Source organism: Mobula birostris, chromosome 10 (genome assembly GCF_030028105.1).
Source record: "Mobula birostris isolate sMobBir1 chromosome 10, sMobBir1.hap1, whole genome shotgun sequence".
NCBI classification, from domain to species: Eukaryota; Metazoa; Chordata; class Chondrichthyes; order Myliobatiformes; family Myliobatidae; genus Mobula; species Mobula birostris.
This window is the reverse complement of record NC_092379.1, coordinates 20,085,997-20,100,457: the sequence shown is the minus strand read 5'-3', so window position 1 is coordinate 20,100,457 and position 14,461 is coordinate 20,085,997. Positions and strand designations below refer to the sequence as shown.

At 47.8% G+C, this 14,461-nt stretch overlaps 1 protein-coding gene across 1 annotated transcript in view; it reads left to right on the top strand.

Annotated features, from left to right (window-relative positions):
- LOC140203888 (uncharacterized) overlaps positions 1–14,461 on the top strand; it is a 71,342-nt gene that overhangs the window by 16,604 nt on the left and 40,277 nt on the right. Inside the window, exons 4-9 of the mRNA XM_072270037.1 lie at positions 5,962–6,264; positions 6,353–6,670; positions 11,400–11,702; positions 11,789–12,106; positions 13,646–13,948; positions 14,037–14,354. Of these exons, the coding sequence (XP_072126138.1) occupies positions 5,962–6,264; positions 6,353–6,670; positions 11,400–11,702; positions 11,789–12,106; positions 13,646–13,948; positions 14,037–14,354 (1,863 nt within the window). The remainder of the gene's footprint in view (positions 1–5,961; positions 6,265–6,352; positions 6,671–11,399; positions 11,703–11,788; positions 12,107–13,645; positions 13,949–14,036; positions 14,355–14,461) is intronic.

Sequence of the window (14,461 nt, the reverse complement as noted above, 5' to 3'; positions counted from 1 at the left end):
CCATGATTTCTAGAGCCACCTCCTTAAGTACCCTGGGATGCAGACCATCAGGGATTTATCAACCTTCAGTCCCATCAGTTTACCCAACACAATTTTGTGCCTGATGCGAATTTCCTTCAGTTCTTCTGTTACCCTAGGTCCTCTGGCCACTATTACATCAGGGAGATTGTTTGTGTCTGCCCTAGTGAAGACAAATCCAAAGTACCTGTTCAGCTCTTCTGCCATTTCCTTGTTCCCCATAATCATTTCAACTGTTTCTGTCTTCAAGGGCTCAACTTTGGTCTTAATTAATTTTTTCCTCTTCACACACCTAAAGAAGCTTTTTCTATCCTCCTTTATATTCTTGGCTAGCTTACCTTCGTACCTCATCTTTTCCCCCCGTATTGCCTTTTTAGTTATCTTCTGTTGCTCCTTAAAATTCTCCCAAAACTCTGGCTTCCCACTCACCCTTGCTATGTTATACTTCCCCTCTTTTATTTTTATACTGTCCTTGACTTCCCTTGTCATCCATGGTCACCCCTTCCTCTCCTTAGAATATTTCCTCCTCTTTGAAATGAACTGATCCTGCACCTTCTGTGTTATTCCCAGAAATACCTGCCATTGTTGTTCCACTGTTATCCCTGCTAGGGTATCTTTCCAGTCAAATTTGGCCAGCTCCTCTCTCGTGGGTCCATAGTCCCCTTTGTTCAACTGTAATACTGACACTTCCGATCTTCCCTTCTTCCTCTCAAACTGTAGATTAAAACTTATCATATTATGGTCACTTCCTCCTAATGGCTCCTTTACCGCGTGTTCCCTTATCAAATCTGGCTCATTACACAACACTAAATCCAGAATTGCGTTCTCCCTGGTAGATTCTAATACAAGCTGCTCTCAGAATCCATCTCTGAGGCATTCCACAAGTACTCTTTCCTGGGGTCCAGTACGAACCTGATTTTCCCAGTCTACCTGCATGTTGAAATCCCCCATAACAACCGTAGAATTACCTTTGCGACAAGCCAATTTTAACTCTTGATTTAGCTTGCACCCTATATCCAGGCTACTGTTTGGGGGCCTGTAGATAACTCCCATCAGGGTCTTTTTGCCCTTACAGTTTCTCAGCTCTATCCATACTGACTCTACGTCTCCCGATTCTATGTCCCCCCTCGCAAGTGACTGAATTTCATTCCTCACCAACACAGCCACCCCACCCCCTCTGCCAACCTGTCTGTTCTTTCGATAGGATGTATAACCCTGAATATTCATTTCCCAGCCCTGGTCCTCTTGCAGCCATGTCTCTGTTATTCCCACAACATCATATTTGCCAATTTCCAACTGAGCCTCAAGCTCATCCACTTTATTTCTTATACCCTGTGCATTCATATATAATACTTTAAATCCTTTTAAAGTAATACTTTTACTCCCCTCACCTTTCACATCGATTCCTATTCCACTTGCCCATACTCTCCGATCCCTTCCTGATCTTTCTGCCCCTTTAGTTCTGTTGTCTTTCCTAACTTTTCTTATTCTCTGATTCCCTGAACTCCATTCTTATATTTCCAGTTCATCCCTTCCCCCCCCACTACTTAGTTTAAACACACCCGTGCAGCAGTGGCAAACCTGCCTGCCAGAATGCTGGTCCCCCATCTGTTAAGATGCAACCTGTCCCTTCTGCACAATTCATCCTTACCCCAAAACAGATCCCAGTGGTCCAAGAATCTAAATCCCTTATTCCCGCACCAGTTCCTCAGCCACACATTCAGATCCACTATCTCCCTGTTTCTGTCCTCTCCAGCACAAGGAACTGGAAGCAAACCCGAGATAACCACCCTGGAGGACCTGCTTTTCAGCCTTCTTCCGAGTTATTTGAAGTCACACTGCAAAATGTCTCTCATCTTCTTCCCGACGTCACTTGTGCCGACATGCACCGCCACCTCCGGCTGATCACCTTCTCCCTTGAGGATGCCCTGCAATTGGTCCGTGATGTCCTGGATCCTGGCACCAGGGAGGCAACACACCATCCTTAAATCCCGCCTGTTGCTGCAGAAACCCCTATCTGTACCTCTCACTAGTGTGGGCACGTGGCCAAGTGGTTAAGGCATTGGACTAGCGACCTGAAGGTCGTGAGTTCGAGCCCCAGACGAGGGAACATGTTGTGTCCTTGAGCAAGGCACTTAATCACACATTGCTCTACGACGACACTGGTGCCAAGCTGTATGGGTCGTAATGCCCTTCCCTTGGACAACATTGGTGTTGTGGAGAGGGGAGACTTGCAGCATGGGCAACTGCTGGTCTTCCAAACAACCTTGCCCAGGCCTGTGCCCTGGAGAGTGAAGACTTTCCAGGCGCAAATCCATGGTCTCGCAAGACTAACGGATGTCTTTATTTATTTACCTCTCACTATGGAGTCCCCGAGCAGTCCCCAACCACCGGGCCGTGGACCAGTACCGGGCAGCAAAGCATTTGCTACCAGGCCGCGAGGAAACTATATAATTTGGCGATATGAGTCAGCTGCACCTTTCCTCATTCCGTGTCACGGGCAGCACCTTTCTCTGTCAGCGGCACCTTTCCTCATTCCCTGCCGGGCTGCGAGGAAATCTTTCCTCATTCCCTGTCACGGCCACTGTTGAGCCACTACACATGCGAGGTCATTACCCGTGCAACATCCATGTCAGCGCGGGAAGGAGATCAACTCCTCAACCTTGCACATGATGGTGGGCTGAAAAGTATGTTTGACATAACATCTCTGCCGACATTCTGGATCAAAGTCAAGGCTGAACATCCTGAGATAGCCGCAAAAGCACTGAAAACGTTGCTTCCATTTCCAACATTTTTCTGCGAAGCGGAGTTTTCCACAATGAATGCAACGAAAACTAAATTGCGGAATAGACTGGACATAAGGAACCCGCTTTGAGTATCGCTGTGGCTAATCACCCCTCGATAGGACCGTCTTGTTGCGGGGAAACAAGCCCAGGACTCCCACTGATTCAGCAATATTGGTGCGTTGCAATGATTTTATATGTTCACATGGGGAAAATATGTGCTGTGTGTTTAATGTACAAACGTTACTTAAAATGTTATGATGCTATTGACTTACTTATATAACCATATAACAATTACAGCACAGAAACAGGCCATCTCGGCCCTTCTAGTCCGTGCTGAACGCTACTCTCACCGAGTCCCACCGACCTGCACTCTGCCCGTGACCCTCCATTCCTTTCCTGTCCATATACCTATCCAATTTTTCTTTAAATGATAATATCGAACCTGCTTCTGCCACTTCTACTGGAAGTTCGTTCAATACTTACTTCAAGCTCCCCTGTCCTCTGCTGATAATTGACTTATCACTATATTCATGCGAGGAAAATATGCACTGTGTTTAATATTAAATTCGTTAGGTAAACTCTTTTACAAACGAAATTGAGTGTATTACCGACTTCTCACCTATATTCCGGTCGTGATTAACAACCACACCCCCCACCCCGCCGAGCAGGATTGCCAAAAATGATTTGCAGGGAAAAAAATTGGCAGGTACACACATGGGCAGGTCATGCATGCATACTGGTGCCTGTGCAAGGCTTCATGGTCATTGTAGTCTTCCTCTGGGTAAACGCAACGTATTTGACTGCTACTCTTGTCCGTTGGCAACTCTACACCCCCCGCCCCCCTCCGGGTCGGCCGGTCCGCAAGGACATTGCCAACATTAAACCGGTCCGCAGTACAAAAAAGGTTGGGGACTCCTGGTCTAGAATACAAGAACAGGGATGTGATGCTTTATTAGGCACTGGTGAGACCTCACCTTGAGTATTGTAAACAGTTTTGGGCTCCTCATCTTAGAAAAGGTGTGCTGGAATTGGTTCAGAGGAGGTTCGCAAGGATGATGCAGGGACTGAAAGAGTTATCATTACCAGGAACATTTGATAGATCTGAGTCAATACACATTCAAATTTTAAATGATGCATGGGGAGGGATCTCATTGAAACCTTTCGAATGTTGAAATCCCTACAGAGAGTAGATGTGGAATGAAATTTTCCCTTGGCGGTGGAGTCCAGGACAAGAGGGCACAGCTTCAGGATAGAGGGGCATCAATTTAAAAAGGAGATGTAGAGAAATTTCTTTAGCTAAAGGGTGGTAAATATGTGGAATTTATTACAACAGTTGTGGGAGATAGGTCGCTGGGTATATCTAAGGCAGAGCTTGATAGGTCCTTGATTGGACATGGCATCAGAGGTTCTGGGGAGAAGGCTTTGGAGTGGGTCTGAGGAGGGGAAAAAAGGATCAGGGATGGTTAAATGGCAGAGCAGACTCAGTGAGCCAAATGGCCCAATTCGGCTCCTATGTCTAAAGGTCTTATTATAGAAATTGTTTACATTGTACTTTGAATTCAAGGTAAACACTTAATCATGGTGCAGTCCTGGTTTAATAACGTGAGTGAACTGATAAAGTTCAAAGAACAAAGTACATTTATTATCAAAGTATGTGCACCGTATACAACCTTGAGATTCTCTTCTTGTAGGCAGCCACGGAACAAAGAAACACAATAGAATTCAGAGTCAAACATCCAATGTGTGAAAAAAAAACAAATTGTGAAAATAATAAAAAAATTCAAACAAACAATCCACAGAAACTGAACCGCAGAGCCCCCTGAAGTAAATCCACAGCCACGTTGCCAGTTCAGCACTGCAACCGGTCCAGGAGACCGATGGCTGCAGGCCACGGCCGTGGAGCCAGGCTCAGTGCTGAGGTGAGTGCCGATGGCTGCAGGCCGCAGCTGCAGAGTCAGTTCAGTGCTGAAGCGAGTGAAGCCTCGTCGAGAAGTGAGCTGAAAACCAGATTGTCCTTTGCCTTTGGTGACAATATCTTAATCTTTTTAATCTGGCTCAGTGATAAAATCAGCCAATCTTTGATTCGTTCTCTGCTCTCAACCAAGATAATCCAAAAGCTTCACTATAGAAATTATTGTATCTAAGATCATGCTTTCATAACTTGAGGAGAATCCAGACCATTTCATCCGACAGGTACTCTGGAGATCCCTGATACTTGTCTTCAAAATGTTCTCTCCCTCTGCCTCTGAACAATATCCCAGCCTCCAATTAGTGCCTCAGTTGTGACTGAATTTCCAGGTGAGCAGCTCTCCCTCTGCTCCAGTGTGGGAAAGTCAGCCTGGACAATGTGCAGAAGCCTCTGGAGGGCAGCTTGAACACACAATATTCTGACAAAGCAGCAGCAAATTTTAGTTTCACCTAATAGAGGAAACAAGTACAGTTAAAAATTTGTGACAGAGACTGAATATTTCTAACACATTTTGAAATATGATTGTATCTTCTGGAAGATTTGTATCTGCAACTTTGATCTGTTCTGCATTCCACACACACACTCTGAAATGCTGAGTATTTTCTGTATTTGTTTTAATAAGTGGATGGTAACAGTTTAAGTGACCATGAAACTACAAAAAGAATTTAAGGGCCAATCTTGTTCATTTACGTTTTCTCAGGGGTTTTAGCCTATCTGATCACAAGGAGAGATTCCTTTCTTCACCAATGTAGATACGTCTCACCTCTTCTTGATCAGTCTGGCAAATCATCAATGAGAGATCTTGTCAGTCACGACTCATCTATCGGGGAATAGTGAAATAATAATTGTGACACTTCACCCAGATGACTGTTCAGATACCCGCTCCTCAGTGACTTTAAACAAACCTTCCATCGAACAGATCTGAACGACCATTCTGCGTGAAGTGGTACATAGTGAAGTACAGGGATTCAGTGTAACCTGACAGATGGACAGAGGAAGAGGGAAGATGGGGTGAGGATTCTGGGTCCAAACAGCAACAGAGGTGAAGACATGATCATCAACAGACTGACTGACGATTCGGCCCTGGGTGTTTCTGTTATTCTGTTTGCATTAAATGCACCTGTCATTTACTGATGATCTATATTGTCCTAACACAACCCATAGAAATATTCCATTTCTAATCCACAGAATTGTCTGTCTTTATTCAAAATCCCAACATTGAAGAGATGTGGATTGACAAGACTGCGACCGTGAAGTGCACAGTTATCTGTACAGATCCCGAAGATATCCGCATCTCTTGGCACGTGGGCGGGAAGGAGAAAACAAATGGACCTGTCAGGCGTCAAGTGGAGATGGACGGGTCCCGATACAGAGTGCTCAGTGAACTCCAGATCAATGTGGAGGAGTGGTTCAGTGGGGTGGAGTACGAGTGCTCTGCTCAGGAATCTTCTTCATCTTCCCGAGGGTCAGCACGGACCAATAGTACCAAAGGTGGGCAAGAGACCAGCGATTAAAGGGTCAGCATTAGTTACCTGAGTCAAAATGTTTGACATTTCCTTTGTTTTCTTGTCTATTCCAGTTGAAATAAAAAGTCCCAATGTCAGTCTGCTGCCTCCACCTCAGGAAGAGATCAAGAATAGGAAAATGGTCACACTGGAGTGTGTGGTCTCCGAATTCTACCCGGACCAAATAAATGTCATCTGGGAGAAAGGTAGCACCGTGATCACCTCCAACACCAGGGCTACACCGACCGCTCTGGAGCAGGGGTGGACTTTCAGTGCCAGACACTTCCTGACCGTGAGTTTACAGGAGTGGAAGACAGAATCAGTCTTCAGCTGTACAGTGATTCATCCCCCCTCCAACAGCAGTATCAAGAAGCAAGTGAAGAACGTCCAAGGTAGGGTCCTGGGACTCATCCCATTATTGAAATTGTTTACATTGTGCTATGAATTCAAGATAAACACCGAATCACGGTGCAGTCCTGGTTTAGTTTTGTGAGTGAACTGATAAAGTTCAAAGTACAAAGTACATTTATTATCAAAGTATGTGCACCACATACAACCTTGAGATTCTCTTCTTGCAGGCGGCCACAAAACAAAGAAACACAATAGAATTCAGAGTCAAACATCCAGTGTGTGAAAAAGAAAGAACAAATTGTGCAAACAATAAAAAATTCAAACAAACAATCCACAGAACCTGAACCGCAGAGCCCCCTGAAGTAAATCCACAGCCACGACGTCAGTTCAGCACTGCAACCGGTCCAGGAGTCCGATGGCTGCAGGCCACGGCCGTGGAGCCAGGCTCAGTGCTGAGGTGAGTGCCGATGGCTGCAGGCCGCAGCTGCAGAGTCAGTTCAGTGCTGAGGCAAGTGAAGCCTCATCGAGAAGTGAGCTGAAAACTGGATCTTCCCTCGCCTTTCGTGACAACATCTTAATCTTTTTAATCTGGCTCAGTGATAAGATCAGCCGATCTTTGATTTGTTCTCTGCTCTCAACCAACATGATCCGAGCCTCCGATGAGTGCTTCAGTTGTGACTGAATTTCCAGCAGAGCAGCTCTCCCTCTGCCCGTGTGGGAATTGTCAGCCTGGACAATGTGTAGAAGCCTCTGTAGTGCAGTTTGAACACACAACATTCTGACAAAGCTGCAGTTTCTTTACACTTTACACAGAAAAGGGTGTATTTAAATATTTGTGTCAATAAAATAAATATATGTGGTGTTAATTTTAAAATTTAATCCACATTTACTGAAATATTTTCCTGTGAAATGTTTTCTCCATTTCCCGTTCCACAGACACTCTCTGAAATGCTGGGTATTTTCTGCATTTGTTTTAATAAGTGGCTGGTAACTGTTTAAGTGACCACGAAACTGCAAAAACAATATAAGGGCCAATCGTGTTCATTTACGTTCCCTCAGGGTGTTTACCCTGTCTGCTCAGTAGGGGAGGGGAGATTCCTTTTTTACACACATAGAAACAAGACAATCAATCTTTCCAGGACTGTATTTATACTCACATTACAATATGGTTACCACCATGTATAAAACAGTCTATACCGCAGGGGGCCCACCGCTCATGGAAATCCCCCCGTGTGTCTGCCGCAATCGCGTGCTCCCTCTGCAAGGACAGTCAGGCACAGGCGTATCCTCGGAAAAGGGGTAGGCAGATGGCCCGGGCAGCGCCCCCCACCTTCTGCTACCTAGACTTGTGAATGGCCATCTTGGCCAGGCCCAGAACCAAGCCCACCAGGAGATCCTCCTCTCGCCCGCCTCTTTCCTAACTGGGTGCCGGTATCTGAGGAGTGGGGGAGTAAAGTGCAGCCAGAACCTCAGCAGCAACCCCTTTAGAAACACAAAAAGCGGCTGCACCCTCTCGCATTCCGTGTATGCGTGGTTCACCGACTCCTCCCGCCCGCAGAATGGATAGCTGGATGGGGTGTCAGTGAACATGCTCAGGAATCTGTTATACGGGACTGCCCGATGCAACACCTTCCACCCCAGCTCCCCAATGTACAGGGGAAGCACCCCTCCGTAAAGAGATTTATATTGGGGACCTCCTCCGCTGCCGTATGGTGGCATGCCAAGGCGTGTCTGGGCTGCAGACGAAGGCGAAGACATGGAAGGAGTGCAGGAGCAGCCCGGACAAGAAGCGCTTCGGAGCGTCGCGGAAGGGCACGCTGGGCATCCCCGCGAGGCGGCTCACGTTATGCGGGACCCTCTCCCGCGTGGTCTACCGAGACCTGGGCATCGGGTGTTAGTGCAGCTGGAACCTCTCCATTACCCCGTGCCCTCACGACACCCACTGCACTAGGTTCACAACCAGCCCCCTAGCAGCTAGAGCGCCGTTCCCCAACGGCGCAGGAGCACCTTACCTGGATGAGGCAGACCCCACACCCTCCACAGTTCCCGAAAGAAGCAGGGTAGATCCCTCAGAGTGGCACGGCCGACGCCGTCTGCCGGGATCCACGTATCCTCCTGTCGGCAGTGTCCCCCGCGGAGAAAATGCATTACCAGTGCGTGCCATGTCAGAGGGTGGTCACAGTACAGGGATCTCTGCAGGGCCCAGAGGTGGAGAGCAACAGCTGGGTGCAAACACACACCGAGGACTAACCGCCCTTCACAATCGGAAGACTCAGGACCGCTGCAGAGTCCCAATGTCTCCTATTTCCCCAGAATAAGGCCACCAGCCCCCTCCAGATCCTGGACATAAACGCTATGGGTGGGACCAATGCAGATAGCCGGTACCACAGCCTGCAGGTGTCCAGCTGATTGACCAGTAAAGCCCTCTCTTGGTACGAGACCGCAGCAAGGAGGTCCGACCAGCGCCCCAGCCGGGCAGAGATCGTCACCTCTAACTCCCGCCAGTTCGCCGGCGAGGCTTCCTCCGTCGTGCTCAGGTGGACTCACAAGCAGGGGAGGTGCGTGGTGCTCCACGCAAATAGCCTCAACCCCTCCAGTAGGATGTCCACCTACCATCTCACCACCAAGAGGCCCGCGCTCTTCTCCCAGTTGATCCTTGCAGAAGACGCGGCCAAGAAAACCTGCTAGCAGTCTCCCATCCTCTGCATGTCAACTGGGTTGGTGACCATAGGGAGGATGTTGTCGGCGTTGGCCGACAGGACGAACTCCATGTCCGGTTCGTGCAGAACCAACCCCGTTAACCTCCTGCAGAGAAGGCACAGGAATGATTCCACGCAAAATGAACACAGCTGTCCCAACATGGGGCATCCCTGGTGCACCCCCTCCCCGCAAAGCACCAGTGCGCTGTCAGGGACCCTTTCACTTTCACCTGGCACTCCGCGGTGGCCTACAGCAGTTGGACGTTAGCCGAGCCCAAATGCACGCAGAGTCCCAAAAAGGTACCTATGGTTCACCCTATCGAACGCCTTCTCTTGGTCGAGAGAGAGAAAGGCGCCCGATAGGCCAGCCTCCTGGCACGGGTAGATCAGATCCCGGACAAGGTAGATATTGTCCTGGATCGACCGTACCGGGACCATGTAAGACTGGTAAGGGTGGACCACTTCCGCCAGTACAGTGCCCAGACAATCAGCCATTACCCGGGCAAAGACTTGTAATTCGCGCTGAGGAGCGCTACTGGGCGCAGGCTATGGAGATCCCCCTTCTTAGGCATCAGGGCCACGACTGCTCTGCGCCAAGAAAGGAGCATCTGATCTGTCGCCTGTCGCCATGCACTCTCCCAATACCCTCACATAATCAGCCCCTAGGATGCCCTAGAAGGCCCAGAGAATCTTTACCGGTAACCCATCTAGTCCTGGGGACTTGCCTCTCTTCAGCTGTCTGAGGGCACTGGTCAGCTCCACTAAAGATAGAGGTGCATTGAGCCCCTCAGCAACCCCAGGGGTGACCTTCGGCTAGTCCTCCCGCATCCTCACTGCACGGGTCTGGCGAGAAGAGAAGAGAAGAGCCATCCTCTGCCAACAATTCCACTAACTGCCTGCGGACACCCCTCCCACTCTCGAAAGAGTAGCAGAAGGGCGAGGTGTGGTCCAAATCCTGCAGCATCTGGACCCGCGACCTCATGTAAGCGCCTCGGGACCTCTCCAGCTGCAGGTGCCTCAGCGCTTCCTTCATTCGCTGGTACTCATCTAAGAGGGACTTGTCCCAATCGGTCGGCTCCAGCCCTGACTAGCTCCCTCTCGAGCCGATCGATCCCGGACATTGAGCCGCACACATATTCCTGGCAGAAAAGACTGACGTGAATCTTGCCCATGTCCCACCAGAACCGCAGGGAGGGGAAACTGCCCTGCTCCTCGCGTGAGGACTCTCAGAACAGCTGGAACGAATTCCAGAACCGGCCGTCCTCCAGCAGCCGGTTGTTGAAATTCTGGTACGTGGACCTCACCAGTGCATTCAGTTCCGCCCAAAAATGAGGGGCGAACTTTTAGAACGGAGGTTTGCTGTTGTTCATTTAGTTGAGTCTGACTCTTTTTTTTCTCATGGCCCTTAGGATCCATAGATTTTTCACGGCAAGATACGGAAGTAGATTGCCGGACCTTTCTTCCACGCAGATGCTGCTGCTGCCCAGTTTGGGACCCGGTTGGGTTTGAACTCACGACCATCTGCCTTGAAGCCCAGTGCTGATGCCACTACACCGCCAGCCGGCCCACCTTGAAGGGACTGGCAAACCATTGACCAGAGTTGAACAGGAAATGCTGATCTTGTCAGTGACAAACTCGTTCATTGGGGAATGGTGAAATAATAATTGTCACATTTCTCCCAGATACCCGCCCCTCAGTCACTTTAAGCAAACCTTCCTTCCAAGAGCTCTGGACGCAGAGGCAGTTCACAGTGATTTACAGGGATTCAGTGTCACCTGGCAGGAAGGAAGAGGGAAGATGGGGTGAGGACTCAGTCCAGACAGTGACAGAGGTGAAGGCATGATCATCAGCAGACTGACACGTGATTCAGTCCAGCACATACTTCGTCCTGAGTTCTTTTTCTCAACTAAAACTTACGGGGACATGAGACATGTGATTCAGCCCTGGTTGTTACTGTTATTCTGTTTGTATTAAATGCAGCTCTCATGTACTGATAATTCCGTCTTGACCTAACACAACCAGTAGAAATATCTCCAGTCCGATTCTGAAGATTTCCATTTCTAATCCACAGAATTGTCTGTGTTTATTCAAAATCCCGACATTGAAGAGATGTGGATCAATAAGACTTCTACCATGAAGTGCACGGTTGTCTGTACAGATCCCGAAGATATCCACATCACTTGGCACGTGGGCGGGAAGGAGAAAACTAAAGAACATGTCATCCATCGAGCGGAGAGGGACGGGTCCCGATACAGAGTGCTCAGTGAACTCCAGATCAGTGTGGAGGAGTGGTTCAGTGGAGTGGAGTACGAGTGCTCTGCTCAGGAATCTCCTTCATCTTCCCAAGTGTCAGCACGGACCAATAGTACCAAAGGTGGGCAAGAGACCATCAATTAGATGGCCAGCATTTTACCTGAGTCAAAATGTTTGACATTTCCTTTGTTTACTTGTCTATTCCAGTCGAAATAAGAAGCCCCAAGGTCAGACTGCTGCCTCCACCTCAGGAAGAGACCAAGAATTGGAAAACAGCCACACTGGAGTGTGTGGTGTCTGGATTCTACCCGGACCAAATAAATGTCACCTGGGAGAAAGGCAGCACCGTGATCACCTCCAACACCAGCGCGACACCGACCGCTCTGGAGCAGGGGTGGACCTTCAGTGCCAGACACTTCCTGACTGTGAGTTTACAGGAGTGGAAGTCAGAATCAGTCTTCAGCTGTACAGTGACTCATCCCCCCTCCAACACCCGTATCAAGAAGCAAGTGAAGAACGTCCAAGGTAGGGTCCTGGGATGCATCCCATTATTGAAATTGTTTACATTGTGCTATGAATTCAAGGTCAACACTGAATCATGGTGTAGCTCTAGTTTAGTTATGTGAGTGAACTGATAAAGTTCAAAGTACAAAGTACATTTATTATCAAAGTATGTGTACCATATACAACCTTGAGATTCTCTTCTTGCAGGCAACCACAAAACAAAGAAATACAATAGAATTCAGAGTCAAACATCCAATGTGTGAAAAAAACAAATTGTGCAAACAATAAAAAAATTCAAACAAGCAATCCACAGAAACTGAACCACAGAGCCCCCCAAAAGTAAATCCACAGCCACGTTGCCAGTTCAGCACTGCAACCGGTCCAGGAGACCGATGGCTGCAGGCCACGGACGTGGAGCCAGGCTCAGTGCTGAGGTGAGTGCCGATGGCTGCAGGCTGCAGCTGCAGAGTCAGTTCAGTGCTGAGGCAAGTGAAACCTCGTCGAGAAGTGAGCTGAAAACTGGATCTTCCTTCGCCTTTGGTGACAATATCTTAATCTTTTTAATCTGGCTCAGTGATAAAATCAGCCGATCTTTGATTTGTTCTCTGCTCTCAACCAACATGATCCGAGCCTCCGATGAGTGCTTCAGTTGTGACTGAATTTCCAGCAGAGCAGCTCTCCCTCTGCCCGTGTGGGAATTGTCAGCCTGGACAATGTGTAGAAGCCTCTGTAGTGCAGTTTGAACACACAACATTCTGACAAAGCTGCAGTTTCTTTACACTTTACACAGAAAAGGGTGTATTTAAATATTTGTGTCAATAAAAGAAATATATGTGGTGTAAGTTTTAAAATTTAATCCACATTTACTGAAATATTTTTCTGTGAAATGTTTTCTCCATTTCCCATTCCACAGACACACTCTGAAATGCTGGGTATTTTCTGTATTTGTTTTAATAAATGACTGGTAACAGTTTAAGTGACCACGGAACTGCAAAAACAATGTAAGGACAAATCTTGTTCATTTACTTTCTCTCAGGGAGATTACCCTGTCTGATCAGTAGGGGAGATTCCTTTCTTCTTCAATGTAGTTTGCTGTCATCTATCTTGATGGGACAGGCAAATCATTGACCAGAGATGAACAGAAATGCTGGTCTTGTCAGTGACAAACTCGTCCATTGGGGAATAGTGAAATAATAATTGTAGCATTTCTCCCAGATTACTGTTCAGATACCCGCCCCTCAGTCACTTTAAGCAAACCTTCCTTCAAAGAGATCAAGAGAAAAGAGCTCAGTGACTATTCTGTGTGAGGTGGTCACAGTGATTTAGAGGGATTCAGTGTAACCTGACAGGTGGATGGAAGGAAAAGGGAAGATGGAATGATGACTCTAGGTCGAGAAAACAACAGAGGTGAAAACATGATCATGAGCAGTCTGACACACAAATCAGCCCTGGGTGTTTCTGTTTTTCTGTTTGCATTAAATGCATCTGTCATGTACTGATGATCTCTCTTGACCTAACACAACCAGTAAGATTCTGAGCATTTCCATTTCTAATCCACAGAATTGTCTGTCTTTATTCAAAATCCCGACATTGAAGAGATGTGGATCGACAAGACTGCTACCGTGAAGTGCACAGTTATCTGTACAGATCCCGAAGATATCCACATCTCTTGGCACGTGGGTGGGAAGGAGAAAACTAATGAGCATGTCATCCATCAAGCGCAGAGGGACGGGTCCCGATACAGAGTGCTCAGCGAACTCCAGATCAGTGTGGAGGAGTGGTTCAGTGGGGTGGAGTACGAGTGCTCTGCTCAGGAATCTCCTTCATCTTCCCGAGTGTCAGCACGGACCAATAGTACCAAAGGTGGGTAAGAGACCAGCTATTAAATGGCCAGCATTAGTTAGCTGAGTCAAAATGTTTGACATTTCCTTTGTTTTCTTTTCTATTCCAGTCGAGATAAAAAGTCCCAAAGTCAGACTGCTGCCTCCACCTCAGGAAGAGACCAACAATAGGAAAATGGCCACACTGGAGTGTATGGTCTCTGGATTCTACCCGGACCAAATAAATGTCACCTGGGAGAAAGACAGCACTGTGGTCGCCTCCAACACCAGCGCTACACCAACCACTCTGGAGCAGGGATGGACTTTCAGTGCCAGACACTTCCTGACCGTGAGCTTACAGGAGTGGAAGTCAGAATCAGTCTTCAGCTGTACAGTGACTCATCCACCCTCCAACAGCAGTATCAAGAAGCAAGTGAAGAACATCCAAGGTAGGGTCCTGCGACTCAGTCCATTATTGATATTATTTACATCGTGCGATGAATTCAATACGAAATCATAGTGCAACCTTAGTTTAGTTATGTGAGTAAACTGATAA